General features: G+C 39.5%; 1 protein-coding gene across 3 annotated transcripts in view; it reads left to right on the top strand.

Annotated features, from left to right (window-relative positions):
* Window positions 1-544: 544 nt before the first annotated feature.
* Window positions 545-17,181, top strand: part of LOC137477144 (neurabin-2-like) — a 37,565-nt gene continuing 20,928 nt past the window's right edge. For all 3 annotated transcript variants that reach the window (XR_011000824.1, XM_068195884.1, XM_068195883.1), the window contains exons 1-9: window positions 545-670; window positions 1,193-3,058; window positions 11,193-11,325; window positions 11,717-11,837; window positions 12,341-12,445; window positions 12,622-12,742; window positions 13,166-13,312; window positions 15,030-15,083; window positions 16,897-17,126. Coding sequence is in view for 2 of the 3 variants with exons in the window: in XM_068195884.1 (XP_068051985.1) it covers window positions 1,448-3,058; window positions 11,193-11,325; window positions 11,717-11,837; window positions 12,341-12,445; window positions 12,622-12,742; window positions 13,166-13,312; window positions 15,030-15,083; window positions 16,897-17,126 (2,522 nt within the window). In the remaining variant the exon portion in view is untranslated. The remainder of the gene's footprint in view (window positions 671-1,192; window positions 3,059-11,192; window positions 11,326-11,716; window positions 11,838-12,340; window positions 12,446-12,621; window positions 12,743-13,165; window positions 13,313-15,029; window positions 15,084-16,896; window positions 17,127-17,181) is intronic.

Here is a 17,181-nt window from a genome sequence, read left to right as displayed (position 1 = left end):
CGGGGCTGGCGCTCCCCGCGCCGCGCTGGCCGCCCGGGCTTTGAAAGTAGCGCGCAGCATCACAGCAGCTCGCGTTTCTCCAGCGTCCCTCGCCCCACCGTCTCCAGCTCCCCCGGCGGAGGCACCGGTGAGCGCTTCGCACCCACCGACGCTGCCCCGCACCGGCTCGCCTAGCCGACATGGTATCACCCGAAACCCGTATCCCGCTATGGCGTGGTATATCCCGGCGCAGGAGGCGCTTCCCTCGGGCCGGTCGCGCCCGCCGCCCCCAGCCCGTCTCTTCCGTGGCGCTGGGAGAGAGGAGCAGGGGCGCGCCCGCCGCTCCCTCTCTTTGTGTGCGAGCGAGGCAGGGAGCGCGCGCGGGCGGGCCCGAGACACAGCGCGGAGGAGGGCGCGGAGCGGCGTGAGGCCGGGGAGCGGCGCGGGCGGGCGGGCGGGCGGGCGGGCGGCGGTGGTTCTGAGCGCGCCGCGGGGGCGGGAGGAAGGTGGAGTGAGGAGCGCGGGGCGGCGGCGGCGGCGGCAGGGCGGGGGGGTGGGAGGGAGGGAGGGAGAAAGAGAGAGGGGAAAAAGGCGGGCGGCTGTGGCGGCGGATAATGATGGCGTGGTGCGTGCGGCCGCTGGGCGGCTGGGAACGCTGAGGGGAAGGAGGCGGCAGGACCCCCGCCCCCAGGTAGGCTGGCTCGGAAAGTTTGGGGCGAGGTACCGGGGCGGCTCCGCTGCGCGCCCCGCAGGCCCCGCGGCGCAGAAGCGCCACCGCGGGGAAGCCCCAACTTGGGGCCGAAACTTGTGGCTTCTCCCGTTCCGGGCGGCGCGGGGAGCCAGGGCCGCTCCGTCCTGCCCCGCCGCGGTGCGTGCGCGCGGTCCGGCCCGGGCCCGGCCTCCCCCAGGCGGCAGGAAGGGCTGGCGCTGCCCTCCCCCCGCGCCGCCCGACCCGGCCTGGCCTGGCCCGGCCCGGGACGGCCCTTGGCGGAGGGGCGGCAGCCGGAGGCGGCGGGGGGCCGCCCGCCGCCGCATCCCCCGCCAAAGCCGTCAGGTCGGTGTTCAAGGAGCAGCTGGGTCCGCGCGTCCCGGCCGACACAATGGGCTTTATCCCGCAGAGATGTCTTGGGCTGCGATTCCCACCCCGAGTTTCGGATTCGTGTCACACGCCGGCGAGGCCCCGCTCTAATGGAAACTCTCTGTGTCTCTGCAGATGGCTTTCCGGATACCGCGATCCGCGCTGGGGATAACTCCCGATGTGGCCATTCACGCGCTTTGATTTCTTTCTCTCCACGTAGAGTCCCCTGCGTTCCATTTCAGTACGAGCAGGCAGGCTGACTGAGTGAAAGGCTGCTTTTGGGATCTTCTGTGGGATCTACACTGCCTAGTGTTGGAGGGTGGAAGCTTTGTGCTAGGGAATCGTTCTTCCCATTATTCTTAAGGAGCGAAGTGAGCTTTCTCTTCAACAATGATGAAAACCGAAGGCAAGGGGGAAAGGACTTTAAGAAGTGCTTCTCCACACCGAAATGCTTACAAATCTGATTTCCATGCTATCAAATGCTCTTTTGATGGTGTAAACAATCCTGATAACACTTCCAACAAAACAGGCTTGCATCAGAAGCTGAGCACCTCTTCCAATGGAGGGGGAAGTGACCCACACAGTCGAGGCAGAGCTGCCACTTACGGCAATAGAGTACACAAGATCAAAAATATGTTTCTGCAAATGGGAAGCTCTTCCTCCACAACCTCTTGTGAAAGCAGTCCACCTGCTGAGACTAAACTGATCAGCCGGGCCACGGCAGCGGAGTATGGATCCTCTCCAGGTAGTCCATCTTTTCTCATTGTCCAAAAAAATAATCTTCTTAATACAACTACCAGCCCCAGTGGCAGTCCTGTGGATTCATTGTCCGTGTCTTCTGCTGCTGACAAAGTCATCCGTAGCACCGATGAGGCAGACTTGGATAAAGTAGCCCTGGCAGAAAAATTTTCTGAGACCAGGAAGCTCTTCGAGAGAAATATAAAACAACGGAGCTCAGTGGACAGATATTCCCCTAGCAAATGTGAAAGAAGTGAAGATAAGAAGAGACATGGTTCAGCTACTGATTGCAGCAATGTGGTGGACCACTTCAGTTTTAATACAGAAGCAAGTCCTCCAGTAGCACCGGAGAAAGTTGAAAATCAAAGTAATGAGGAGCTGAAGCAGCAATATGCTAATAGTGGTTCCAAATCTTCCTTCCTGAATGCAGGGCCCATTTCTAGGAGGCTGGAAAGCTTTCTGGGTGACAGTGATACTGAAGAATCCAAAGAAACTTCCAAAAATTACAGTTCTCCAAATCAGGACCCTTTGAGAGGCCAGCACACTTTGAATTCGTCTGCTGTTGCTGAAAGATGTCTGGAGAAAGGTGCATTCCCCAAAGTGCCTGAGATCTGCAGAGATGAGCCGAGCAAGGCACTTGGAAAAGACAAAAGAGAGCAACTGGTGCTTGAGAGAAACCCGTGGAATATGGGCAGTATGTCTGCTCAGGAGACTCAGCAGACATCAGATAGTGTTTACTCCTCATTTTCTCCCACAGAGGTGACTTGCACAGAGCTGGTTGCACAAGATGAAACCTCGGGGCATGAAAAAAAAGGTTTGGAGAAAGATCGCTTTGATCAAGAGAATCAGAAGCTTATATGTGATGTCCAGGAAGGGAAGAGAAGCGACTGTGCTTTGGAAGTGGTAGAAGAGTTTATGGATGGCAGCAAGACCAGCTGGGAAGAAGAAAGAGAAGGGATGTCTGTAAGAGATGGTGGAGTTACACAAGTACAGGATGTTCTAGAGCAGGAAGAGGATACTGAAGAAGAGGAACAAGCGTTAGAAAAGCAAAGTGAGGACTTCAGTGATTTTGGAATAGAGAATGCAGCTTTTGATGATGACAGGGACATAGAGGCAGAAAACCAAGAGCCTGAAGGCAAAGAAATTTTGGAGGGAGAGGAGGACTATATGTATGACAGTGAATATGAGGAGTTTCCTGGACTTTCTGAAGAGGAAGATCCAGCGCCAGACCGAAAAGTCAAGTTCTCTACAGCTCCTATCAAAGTAAGTACGTTTGAGGGGTTTTTTTTTTGTTTGTTTGTTTTTTAATTGTTTTGCAGTCAAAAATACTCAGGAAATAAATTGTGAGGTTTTTTTGGTTTTTTTTTAAGTTCTAAAAAGCATTTAATAAGTATATGTTTATAACTTTTATTCAACACTAAGTATGAGAGGAGTTACCACTTCAGAAAATTTATTAGTTAGTCACATGTGATTTCTTAATTACAGCTGCTTCATAAGATAATGTAGTGAAGCACATGAGATTTTACTTGCTGGACTTTTTCAGCAGCAGATATCTTTTAGGAGCAGATACAAACACCTTGACCTTTAATACTTTAATTTCTTTAAAATTGAAGCATTAGGAATGATTATTTTCAGTTTTTCTTTTGGCACAAAAGTTTTTTAAAAAATTCAAACAAATCAACAAACCTCCCCATAGAAAACTTTCATATTCAACTTCAGACTTGTTTATGGAATTAACTATAAGAAAATACCAAATGACTCATTCTTGTATGTTAAGATTCTAGCATTCTCTCTAATAATACCCAAATATATGTTGTTTGGTTCTCATAGCTGAACAAGCCTTAGGAGTGTTAGCATGATTATTTTGGAGTTACAAAGTTGCAGAAGTGAAAGTTAGAGGGCAGACTGGCTAATGAGGAGCAGTGTAAATTCTAACTTAACTAATTAAAAAGATTTATGTGTTTGATCTTCCCCCACCAAAAATACCCACAAAATAAGTTGCTCCACAACTCAAATTATGTTTACCCATAGTCTTTTGCAGACTTGAATTATTCTAGTCTTTGTTAAACTTTGGAAGGAGAATTGGGAGACATGGACAAGGATGGCATGGGAGATGGTACAGACTTTCCTTAGCATGGTTCTCTTCTACTATCACATGACTGAAAGAAATAATTTTTAATGGACAGCTTTTACACTTTGTTCGTAGAGAGTCAGGACTCATTTTACTGATCAGAGGCATGGAAAAATTCTGTTGACTCTTGAACTTCCCACAGCAGAGAGCTGTAATTTCCCAGTTTGCTAGCACACCTCAGTTCTCTACCCCAGAACATGTTTTGATTGTGGCAAAAAAATTTGGCAAAATGTGAGTTTTGTTGCATGTGGGTTTTTTTATAGTCTCTCCATAGACAAGCTGACTTTATATGGCTTTCTTCTAGTTGATGTTGCTTTAGTGGTGACCTGGAGCAGTGAAGGGGAGAGTGCTGCTATTGAAAACTGCATAATGAGTCTGGTTAAGGCTGGGAGAGAGCCAGAGGGGCATCAGTCCATTTCTACATGCATTTGTGCAGTCAGTATCTGAGCAAAGTGCCATGTAGAGTCCACTATAAATGTGTTAAGTGACTTCCTGCTGTAGGCAGGGTTTTACTGATCATTGCTGATGTCCTGCTGAAGCAGTGGCCGTTAACAGACTTTTGCCTTCTTTCCTGCGTCTATGCCAGACATAGTTGAAAGCCCTAGTAGAAATCTTAGTGCCAACAGTGATGGAAGCTCTCATGTAGACAGAACCTCAGGTTTTGGTAACAAGCACAGTTCAATTGTAGCTGCTTCTCTGAAAGCCACAGGAAGCAACCTGTCTCAGATTATCATTTACACAATCGAGAGATGAATGGTTAGAAACAGCTGTTAGCGGTTTCCTATGAAAATAACATAGTTCTTGCCATAATGCCCCACTTGGATTGGCAGAATAAACTGTACTTAATAGCAATAGGGTTATTGAGATACATTTTAAGGCCCTTAAATTGAAGCTTGTGATACTTGCCTTCCTTTATCCCCTTTCAGTGAAACTTGACTGTATCTTTCCTACACTGGGTATAGAGACCACTTTCTGCGTGTCATTTTCAAAAGGTTTTCCCTCTTTGTTCCTTTTGCCCAAGCAGTGATTTCTGTTTCCATGTCTGCCTTTTTGCTTCATGTTTTCTATGATACTTAGTGGGAATAAGTCCTGGTTATATGGTTTTGGGGATTTGTACTCTGTAAAATAAAAAAATCCAACTTTTTAATGCCTACCCAGAACTTTCTTTAGTTGTGTATTTTTGATATCTCAGTAACCTTTGAGAAAATCCCAATTTTACCTCACAGAAGGAAATCTCTCCATCTTTCTTCATAGATTTTGGTGCATCTTAAATTGGAAGAGAAAAATACCTCAGTGGTAGCTAAAAGATTATTCCTGGTCCCTACTGACAGCTTAGAGCAGTGCCATAGTGAGAAATGTATCCTAGTAGCTTCTTTTTTTTCAGTTTTATTTAGACTAATAAGTTTGACTAAAATGTGAGTGCCATTTTCAGACATTTATAGCCACTAGAGAAGGTCTGTGATTCTTCTCCTCACAGATGCTCCTGAGAGAGGCCAGGCTGCCCTTGCATTTTTGCGACTTTCATTCTGCATCTCTAGTGATGACAAAGAAACCATCTGTGTCTCTTGCAGTTGCTGTTTAGCAGGTGTCTGGTAGAGTTGAAGAATTCAAAATGTTCAGAATGTATTGGGCAAGAAAAAGCATATTCTCAGATCTTCAGCATTCTGCAGTGATGGAGCTTTGGCTGTTGTATTTGAAATATGCAAATGAGAGGTTGGATATGTCTGTCGGTAATGGATAGAACTTAAGGCACCTTAAAAATAGCATTTATACTGCTGCAGCAAAGAGAACTTGGTTAATATTTCTGTTTCAAAGCTTCTAGTCAGTTGTAATATTGGCAAGGTCTTCGAGTAAAAGAAGGAGACTGTGGAGCTCCCAGGAGGTGTATAAGGTAGCTAACACTGTTAGCACTGCATCTGACCTGTGATGGAGGTCCATAATTGTTGACATCTGTAGCAGGGCTTGAGAACATAATTTGATCTGATCATTTCCGGAAAGATGGAACATAATTACACAAATACTCTGTTTTTGTGTTGCCTTGTGCCTGTGAAAGCAAGCACAGCTGAGACTTTAAAAGAAGTGTTTAAATTCCGTAGAAGCTGTTGATAAATGACATATGGGATTTTTTACTTGCTGTGGGTGACCAGACTCTCTTAAGTCCTGCTGCTGTTTGATCTTTCCAGACACTGGGGAACATTTTATCTTGATTCTTGTTTTCCTGGAGTAGTTTAGAGAATGATACAGTACAGTTAGCAGAACTCCACAGCCTGGGTTTGTGTAATGGTACATGAGCAATTTTTAGTCTCTTATTGCCACATATGAAGCCAGTAAGGAATGTAAAGCACACTCAGCAGTCCAAGGTATTCGCAAGGGAACGGAATTTACCTTTGTCTTAAAAGTTTTCTGAGTAAACTGTGTAAACAATCCACATTACACACAATGCAAATAACATCAGGTAATTCTTCTGCCATCCCTTTATATTTAATTTTGCCTTTGTAATGTAGATATTAACTTGCTGTCTGTTATGAGATTACTTTGAAAGGCTTTAATTAACATAAATATAATGACTGAGTGCTGTTTGACGTTTGTAATTTTGAAACTTTCTGTTTGGAAAACAAATGCTTGTCTTCGAATTGATTTCTTGAGATGTTTCCACCTCTGACTGTGTCAAACTTTGTCCTCCAAGCCTTTAATAGCACAGTGACTAATTTCTGCAATGATTTATGATCCTTAGAAATTCTGTAGCTCAGGTAAGCTGAAAAGACAGTACAGCTGCTGCTGCTGTTTGCTTCTGTTTGCTTATCAGTGTTATCTAGTTTATGTTGCATGGGAGTGTCTGTTCCCAGCTTTTTGTGAATAGTAATATATTTTGAGCTGGTTTAGTCAAGAAAACAGTTTAAAAAAGTAAACAGAGCAAACCCCAAACCTTCATAAAGGCATTACTTTTATATTTTTCACAGCTGAGCATAAATTTGTCTCATAAGGAAACTGAAAGCAGATTCATAGTTTGTGTGTTGTCCTAACCAGTCTAGTTTCAGCTGCTTTTGAGAGAATATGGGAATGCTTCATAGTATTGCCATTTGTCTTGCACATCACAGTAAAGCTGTTTTATGTATAGCTGGGCACAAAAGGTGGTGGTGTTCAGCCTTTCCTATTCTTCAACGTTTTTAGTACAAAACTGCTTACTGTGGAAGTTAATGAAGAGCTAAATGAAGATAACCCTTGAATTAGATTTTGACAGCAAAGCTGCAAATGCTTTTAGGAGATGCACAGATTTTTTAGATCAATGTGTAGACTCGTGTTTTAACACAATGTTGTAGTGTAGTGCTTCAGCTTCCTACAGCCTCTGATTTTTGAACTGTTCACTTGTGTACTTACAAAATCATACACAAAAAGGGGCACAAAATACACTGGCTGGTTGAAGATACCCAAACCCAGGAGTTTCTTCAATAATTAGAGAATTGATGGCTAGTCAATTGTCAGCCATTGCTCAAGCACTTCAGTAAAGTACTTCTGTGGCATTAAGCAAGTATATGATGTGGGTGAGGGTTGATGAAAGAAAATAGAGATTTGATTTGAGAGTAGATTTAAACAGAATTGACTTGTATGTGGGAATTAATTTTTTTTCTTGACAAAAATAATGTGTTTTTCCATTTTACTTTGGGATCTTTTCCAATGACAACTTGCTTGTTTAAAGTTATAGATTTTAATTGTTTTGAAGCTCTGTTTATCAACATTACAACATTTGTAATGTAACATCAAAATAACTTCTCTTCATATTTTAATCTTAATCTCTCCATGGTGCTTTTCAGTGACTTTTCACAAAAAATAATTCTGTTTTGTTCTGTGTGCATTTGAGAGTATGGCATTCCTGCAACTTACTTTACAGTATGAGAGGTTAAAAACATGGATAATAACTGGAGGAAGAAGGTATATATTTTCATACACATTTGAAATTTTTTGTTGTTTTGGGGTTTTTTTGAGAAAATATAATCTTTAGACCTTTATTGAAAGTTTAGTTTTCATATAAGTAAAATTTTTCTTAAGTTAAATGTTTATTAAGCCTAAATGCATTTAATTCTGCTTATAGGTTTACTTGTGTTAAAAAGTTCTGTGATGAACCTTTCCGGTGCCTTTATGGTCCTTGTTTTTTGATGCTATGATGATTCTTCAGCTGTCTGGAAAAAAGCTCTTTCAACTCAAGCTGTCTTTGGCTTTTTTCTTTTTTTTTAATCATACATCTTCTGTTTTGATTTTTAGTAAATGCTTGATATGTAAGTTATACAGTAGTAGATTGGGTAACTTCCTAGATATATAACAAGCTGTGGTAAAAGGCTTGTGAAATTCACATGGTTTCCACAGTAAAATTCATCTGTTTCCCCTGTGTTGAGCCAATAACTTGTGTTTGCTAAAGTATATCTTTTAAAAACACCAGTTGCAGTACTAATAATTTTAAAATCTCTAGCTAGCAGTGGTTTCTGAATAGTAAGATTAGAATTCTTTTGTCTGTAATGCATTTGGTTCAGTGACTAAACCCTGCCAGACATAGTGCAGGGATGAACATGTTTAGCTTTCTCATCAGTCTTCTAAACTGTGAACTTACATTATTTATTATTCACATTTAAATGTTACTTTTGCTACTTGGCAAGAACAACTTGCTGACCAGATCTGTATTTTCTATATTAATATCAACATTTTTTTCTCTCTCATAAAAGATGAACACAATGTTATGATTCCACGTGTACACAATAAAAATTTCTGTATTCTACCCCTGACTCTTCAGTTATAGTTTTTGTAGAGTGCTTTTGCTTTTCTTTCTGTTTTTGCAGTGTTTGGCTTCTGGTTATAAGTTTTACTTTTCTTCTTTCTTTGTAAATTGATGTTTTTCCTAATAATTATTTTTCTGAAGTTTGGAGAGAGGTGTGTTGTTCTTACTATTTTGAAATGGGACTATCTTCTTTTAATTGTGAGGTTGTGGGTTTTGGAATATTACCCAAATGTTCTCATACAGTTGTCAACTGTCACTTTAAGACAAAAGTGTAAATTATGGATAATTGGTTTCAAATAGGCTTTTCTTAGAAAGCTAGTATACATAAATATTAGGATTCTTCACTTGCATAGATACGTTTATGCCATTGTTCTATTAATAGCAATTATGAACATCACTGGAATTTAAGCCACCACTAGTTTTAAATTCTATTATCCACTCCTGGTAGATGAACAATTCCTGTGATCAGTTTTGTATAAAAATGAGCAAATTCCATGAGACTCTAAAATACAATTCTGTTATTTTGCTTTTCCAAATTTCTAGCACTTTATATTGTTGTGCAAGGAACTGGTCATCCCTGTGGTAATGTCATTCTTCAGTAGAAAGTAACTATTTGCATCATCTTCTGCTCTGTTAGACCACTGAGTAGTAAAGAACTAAGAAAATACAGTTGTCACTGTCTCCAAAATGAACTTCTGCTGTTCTCCACATTTTGCTCATTCAACCATTTGATAGTTATCTTTTTAACATTCTAGTCGTACTGTTAATATTTGATTGTATGTATATGAATTTATACTTTTTCTTTCATGCTTTGGTATTTGATTTGTCCTCAGTAACTCAAATATTCTCACTAACAAGTTATCATTTGTCCACTCATGAACTTCCTTTTTATTATTAGTTTAGAATTCATCTTATTATCATTTGACTATGTTTTTGGAGATGCTGCTTTTTCTGTTGGGATGAAAAATAAACAAACTAGGCTGGTCTTGTTCCAAAGGGTGAATAATGCTTCATGAAATGCTTCTGCTGCATATCCTATTTAGTGATTTGGGGGCTGAGGAGGGTGATGAATTTAAAGAACTTAGCCACCTTTTTTCTTATAGTGGTAGAATAAGACCATTTAGATGGTTTTCTTTGTCTGTTTTGCAGATTTTTTCTGTAAAGTTCATGGAAGACATGTGAGTGTGACCATTGTTGTCCTCTGTCCAGTTGTTGCCTATTGGTGCCTGTATAACAGTCACGAGGAGTTTATTTATTAACCTTTATGCAAGACATAGGAATAACAGCTTCTAAGGAAGGTTCTGTCATTGTGGAAGACATAAGATTTCTGAGAGTGGATTTCTTCCTTCCCTTTCAGCCAAGTGGATCTAATGCTTGCTTGCTTACTGAACTGGCTATATGGCCATGCCACATTTCTGGAGTAGGTGTTTTGCAGGGTTTGGGAAGAGTTTCTGAAACTCATCTCAAGTTGTAGTCTGAAGGTGATGCAGTAGGCTCCTCATGGGAAATACTCAATTATATTGGTTGCCTTTCAATAATCTGTTTCAATGACCATTTTTCGGTGTCTGAATCTACTGCTCTGCAGAGCTAAAGCTATACACTAGTGAATGTAAATTCACAGGGAAAATGTTAATTGCAGTTAGTGCTGTTGTATCTCCATGATTGCAGTTACCTGTTTAGGTAGTCTCAACGGAAAATACAACAGTTGCAAAAATATAGTAAGCCAGTGTAAATGAACTTCATGTCAGTGCTGCATGTTCTTGATTAGGGAGATGGCTGCTGCAGCTGCAATGGGTGTTTTTTGTCTTACAATGATGTTGGATAAAACACTCAGTGTCTGCAAAACATTTAGCAGATAAGACAAATGGGGGTGCAGTACTTTTCCTTTTTTTCCAAACTTCTTAATTTAAATACAATTAATGAACATGCTGATAGGCAAGATTAACCCTGTTACATATAGTTTATTCTTCCTTTCTAGATTTCTGTCTTAATATGTGTTGTTTGTTTATCTTTTATTTTTAGCAATTCAGAAACTCAGCTGGAGTGAATACTAAAAATAGTAATGTATGTAGCAAGGCATTTCCTTTTCCTGGGAAACTGCGTGATTCCCTTGCAGAATCAGAAAACTACATCTGTTTGAAACACTGCAATTGGCAGATGGTGTGGGGGGAGGGAAGAAGAGAGGAAGGATTTGGTGGAATGTAGTCCTAATAAAAAAAGTCACACAATATCAAAGAGGAGCTGACTGATTTCTTTTAACTGTTTGGTGCATTTGCAAGATAAAATCTGTTAAAGTAATTTTTTTGAAACTTAAAATGTTACTTCTGTGCAAGCTGGAAACTGTGTGACAGCAGCAGTGTTTATTAAATTGATGGTTGTTTAGAAAATGAGATCTCTGAAAATACCATGATAATTTCCTTACGGATTGTCTTTCAATTATATGATGTTTGAAAGGAGGTGAGAAGACATTTAAAAAAGTTTTCTGTTACATTTTTTAGGTTTTCAGTACTTATTCAAATGAAGACTATGATAGACGTAATGAAGAAGTTGACCCTGTGGCAGCCTCAGCTGAGTATGAACTTGAGAAAAGGGTGGAAAAAATGGAAGTGTTTCCTGTGGAAATTGAAAAAGGTACAAATCAAATCTTGAACATTTGCAAGAGATATTATGGGAACAAAAGATAAAACCATAACTGTATATTCCCCAAATTTAGGTCTTGAATTTTTGAATGTGTGTCTAGGGTTAGATTTGTGGCTAGTTCTGGTGAATTTTAGTGAGTGTTAACTGGGCAGGCCTCTACTAAGTGCAGATTGTCATTCTGAATTGAAGTTAGGGAGGCTACGGGGCAAAAAGGCTTTAAGTAGTATCTACATATAAAATATGTTCTATTTTTTTCTCTTTTCAGAAATGAATTTCTATTATCTTTTGTGTAGAAAGATTTGAAATGCTTTGAAACAACTCAGGACTGCTAACTGTTACATCATATGTCATGCAGCTAATGTTAGATTTTTGAATCCCTTAGGTGACAGGGGTCTGGGCATCAGTATCATTGGAATGGGAGTTGGTGCTGATCAGGGACTGGAAAAACTAGGTATTTTTGTAAAAACAATAACAGATGGTGGAGCTGCTCAGAGGGATGGACGGTGAGTTTTTCATTGAATCGATTATGCTTTTTACACATTTCCAACTGAGCCCAGTTGATTTCATTAGATAAGCTGAATACAGTGAATAAAAGTACAAAAGTACTGAATGTAGCTGAATAATTATTACATTCCTGCTTTATAAAAAATGAGTTTTTTATTATAGGGCATTTTTGCTAAGTAACTGTAGATCTGCTTACAACACATATGAGAAACATCCAAAATGAGCTCATGTGTAGAAGTATCACAAAATCATGTTGACACTCCAGAACACCAGTCACTGTGTAAATAATGTAAAAAACATCAAGTCAAATACTGTGTAAATTTGAATTGATGATTTTCGTAGTAACAGAGGATGAGGACACTATTTTTAAGCAATTTCAATGGGGGTCAGAATTTATCATTGTAAATACTAGTGAGTTTTAAGTGGTATTTGTCATGTCAAAAATGTTTCAAGCCAAAATACTGTTGTTTAACTGATAGCTAAGCATTTATTTATTTTACAGAATTCAAGTAAATGATCAGATTGTTGAGGTCGATGGCATAAGTCTAGTGGGAGTTACTCAGTTCTTTGCAGCCACTGTGCTAAAGAACACCAAAGGCACCGTGAGGTATGTATGTTTTCTCTGAAATAATAGTGTCTTTTTGTCATTTTTCATTCATGGAGAATACAAAACCACAGTATGAAAATTTTACGAAGATGTGGAAGGCAACAGTGTAGCAAACTCATTTCTTAAGCACGTCTTAAGATTTTTTGCTGCAAGATAATTTGGTTTTTTTCCTGTAGGTTCCTGATTGGGAGAGAGAAGCCGGGGGCTGAGAGTGAAGTAGCCCGTCTCATTAGTGAGACCTTAGAGCAAGAGAGATGTCTGTACGAGCAGCACTATGTTCATGATGATACAGAGCAGGTAAAACATTGTTCATGCTTTGCTAATGGGGTAAATGGTGGGATTTAATCAAACTGAAGTAAAAAAGTATAACACAGGCAACTTGTTAAGAACAGGAAAATAAGCACTTCGTACCCTACTGTTGTCAAGGCACATGGTTTTTGCTTTATCACTAATCCAAAATACACTTTTAACTGTCAGCTCTATGTGATAGTTTCATGCATGTCTTTCTTAGCTCTCTTTTGTGGAACTTTGATGAAGGTGTTTGCAAGTCATCTTTAACACCTACCACAGGTATAAGAAATTAAAAAGGAATAGTAACTAGTCGAGAAAAGTTATGCAGCTGGTTGGATTCCTTGATTATATGCTTTGGTTATTGCTACTACCTTAATGCAAAAGTGTGTGTCTGTGTTACAGAATGTCATGATTTTCTCATTTTGTCAGGATGATGACTATGATGATGATGAGGAGGATACATATGAGTCACATTTACATGGAAAATCTGTAGAAGTTTTTGATCTTCCTGAAAATGAAGATATTGGTTTACTACTGGATATGGATTCAGCACAGTCTCTTCTTAAATTTAAAGAGGTGTTGTAATATCTTAAATATTCTTTTTGATGCACTGGGAAACACCTGAACCTTGTAGAATTTGGATATAATCTCCTTCATGTTCTCTCTCGTTGCTTTGGTTTTGTTTTTTCCCAGTGTCACCAATAAATATTCTGGTAAATGTCCATTGGAATGTAGGTCTTCTATAACTTTTTATGTCCAGTTTCCCTATGCATATTTACATTAAACAATCTTTTGATTTAAATTAAAATTTAAAAGCCCTTGGAAACAGGCAGTAGAACCCAGCCCCAACTCTGTCCTTGTTTTCTGAGTATTGCATTAGATAGATATGATGCTTCCCTTAGTTCTCCTGTGGCCCATTGGCTTGTGTTTGATGCCCAGTAGAATGGCTTTAGCTGCAGAGAGTGTGGGGGCTGTGCAAATATGCCTGTTTTGAATGGACTCAGGTGTTGTAAGATGTTTTTCAGGAAGACAAGAAATACATATCTAATTTCTTGGTTTAGTCCCTGCAGTCTTCTGAGAAATCTGTGTACATAAAAGCACTTGATTCTGTAGATAGGCATATTTTTGGCTTGGAGAGTATTTTTATGGTGTGTTTTTTGGAAGGAATGCATTTGTAAACCCAATAGGGCATTCCAGGCTCTGAATCACAACTTAACATAATTGGAAATAGTACGGTTCTCTTTTCCCAAGGTTTTTATAAAGGAGCATATTTGCTTTATTCAGGTCTGTGGGATTTAGTCAGGGACTTTTAAATGGTACAGACTTTGGCATTTAGGAGACCAGGCTTCTATGGTAGATTTAAGTGCCTGTCATTTTCACTCTGGGAGGAGAAAAATATACTGCAAAGAAACTGTTTTGTCAGATGCTATTGGCTGCTACATGAGCTTATTTTTGTGAAGGATTGGTATTTTGTAGATCTCCTAAGTTTGTTCTCTTGATAATGTGTCAGTGAGGAAGTAGAAATTGCAGGCTGCTGATCTCTAGAGAACATTCACAATTTTTCTAGGTTTGGAAGCATTGCAGCAAGCTGAAGCTTCTTAAGTGCTGTATTTACTTGGGATACAATTATAATCTCATGCAGAATCATTACTGTGCTGTTACTAACAAAATCTAAATGAAGAATTGTCATGGATTCACCAGTTTTAATTTGGGATTAGTGCAATGTGCCTTGACAAAAAAAGAAAATCTCCACAGGGTTACAGATGGAAAGAGAGATACAAGGAACAATTAATACTTGTTTAAAAAAAACTTTACATTTGGCTTAAGTGTAGTCTTTTTGATTTCTAATAATACTGTGAAGATTTGTGGTGTAAAAATACATGGCTCAATTTTAAAATAAAGCCAGCACATTTATTTTTAAGTGCTGATTATAAAAATACTATTAAGTTTTTCCTTTATTCTGTGTCCCAGTTGTCATCATAAGTGCATCGCTGCCTTTTCATTACCCTGGCACATTGAAACTTAATCTTTTCAGCTTAATGTGTAGACAACAAGGGGAGAATTTTAGGGTGGTTATGTACTGTGGAATTTGCTTGAGGTTTGAGTAATTTTTATTTTTTTTTAATAAAAGCTCATGATTACTTCTCCTGTAATTGACCAATAATTACTTTGATTTTATGCCATTTTAACAATGGTATGGGGAAAAAGGGAATCATGGAGAAATGATTCCCTTAAGACTAGCATTTTCAAATGTAATTTTGTGTGCTCATACAGTTTTTTTCATCTGTTCCAGCTACAATTAAAACATGCAGTAACAACAGCTGAAGTGAATCAACTGAAGGAGAAAGTAAGTTTTCAAAGAATAAAATTATTGTTACTTTTTTTTGTTGGGCGCTTTGTTTGGGGGGCTTTTTTGGGGTTTTTTGTTTGTTTGTTTGTTTTGTTTTGTTTTGTTTTTATGGCTACTGATTGTACCAGGAATAGGCTGAATGCAAAAGGCAGCAATCAGTTTATGCCTCAGGCACTCTCTACTCTATGCTAGACAGACATTTCTGAATGAGCTGAAGAGCTATGCTCAAATTAAAAACAAAATAAAAAAAAAAAGAAATCGACCAAACAAGTAAGGTCCCAAAAGTCACATAAAACAACTAAAAAAACCCACCAAGTCTCCACTTTAAAAAGAATGCTTCGGTATTTCTGCTTAGAGTAGCTGAATATTGTGGAGAGCTGTATGAAACAGCTCATGAACAAATATGAGAATATTACCAGTGGATCAAACTTGTCATATTTGAGAATAGATTTGGCCAGACAATGGTATGTGGCTGTCTTTCTGTTACCAGAAGTTATTTCTGTTATCCTCTTTCCCTCAAATTTCTGACCTGGTCTGGGCAGAGAGTTTTTTTCAGTAGTTTTGTTTTTTGCTGAAGATTGGTTTAATGCCTCTGCTTATTCTGAGAAAGGGTTTCTTGTTCTTTTTTGCTGCTTTTACCCCTGATGCAGAGTTATACATGGCCTTTTTCTGAAAATACTGTGTCTGAGTGAGCAGTTTCTTTTATTCCATTGCCCTTCTGTGTTGCCTTGCTCAGAAATGCATATCCTAGGACAAGCTGCAGCACATTGCTGGGAACAGGTAGCAAGTAAAGAGGGTAAAGTGCTTCAGTTTGCAATAATTCTCAGTAGCAGTATCTTTTGGGGTATTTCATGCACTCTGCAGTTTTTGAGGCAGGGCAGACAAAACTACTTATGACAGTTCCCTTTTTGATTCCTGACAGTGCTCCTCCTGTTTCTAGTATTCTTGGTATGTGGCCCAGCTGGATTGCACAAAAGCTGTTAAAAATGTTGGTGTTAGTACAACTTACAACCCCACTTCTAAATTCAAGAAATACTCGGTCCTTTCAACATCCTTGTTCCATTGGCAGGTGATCTTAACTGGCTTCAAAAGCAGTGATTTGTTTCTGCAGTGGAAGTGGTGTCCCCAAAGAAGGAGGCAGGGACAAACTAAGCTGTATCTTGCCTGTTCACTCCTCCAAGGCCTGGAGAGCTTCACATGTTAACATTCCCATGTGTAATGTGGCTGCTATCCAGCTGAAGGGGTGGCATCCCTTTCATTTACTGAGGGAATATTTGGTGGTTTTGTACATTAGCTCAAGAAAAGGAAACCCTGCACGTGCCATCATTGATTAGGAAGACCAGTATCATATAAAGTTACCTAGGGAAGATCAACTGATCATGCTATCTTTATTCAAAAAGCTGTTGGTAACAAAGTAGTAGGACAGAGAGCTTGTCTTATACAGGTTAAGTTTTTTTATCTACGGTTGCCTTTGAAGGTATTCAAAGTAGGCCTCTCCAGAGATGCTAAGCTCTGGTGAGATCTTAAACAATATAAACTAATAATACAGATCTTGGTCACTTAATCTGTCTAGAAAGATGCAATACCAATGAGAAAGCAGTAAAAGACTCTTGGGTTTCAGTTCTTAACTTGGTTAGATTAGCAAAGGTTGGAAGAGTTGATGTGATTACTTTAAAAGTTGTGTCCTGTTTTTGTATTACTGATAATTATGTAATTATTATTGGCTATTCTCTACTTAAACAAGTATCAGCAACTGGTTTTTATTTCATCTTTTAAATGAGATTAATTTGTTAAATATTAATCTTTTCAGTTAAAAGTTGTTGAAGCAGAAAAAAGTGAATGGAAATTTAATCGAGCCCAACTACAGCAAAACTTGGATGAAAGCAAAGAGAAAATTAAAAAGTTAGAGACGTACTGGTTAGAGGCACAAAATCTATGCAAAACAGTAAATGAGCGTCTTAAAGAGACTCAAGAACAATGTGATGCCCTTGAAAAGAAATACAGCAAAGCCAAGAAATTGCTTAAAGACTACCAACAAAAGTAAGTACCCCAAAATACCAGGTCTCTATTTATTGCTTGTATGTTTTGTACAACT

This window comes from Anomalospiza imberbis, chromosome 7 (assembly GCF_031753505.1).
Source record: "Anomalospiza imberbis isolate Cuckoo-Finch-1a 21T00152 chromosome 7, ASM3175350v1, whole genome shotgun sequence".
Classification (NCBI taxonomy): domain Eukaryota; kingdom Metazoa; phylum Chordata; class Aves; order Passeriformes; family Viduidae; genus Anomalospiza; species Anomalospiza imberbis.
The sequence above is the reverse complement of the archived record's forward strand: the minus strand, read 5'-3'. Positions and strand labels throughout refer to the sequence as shown.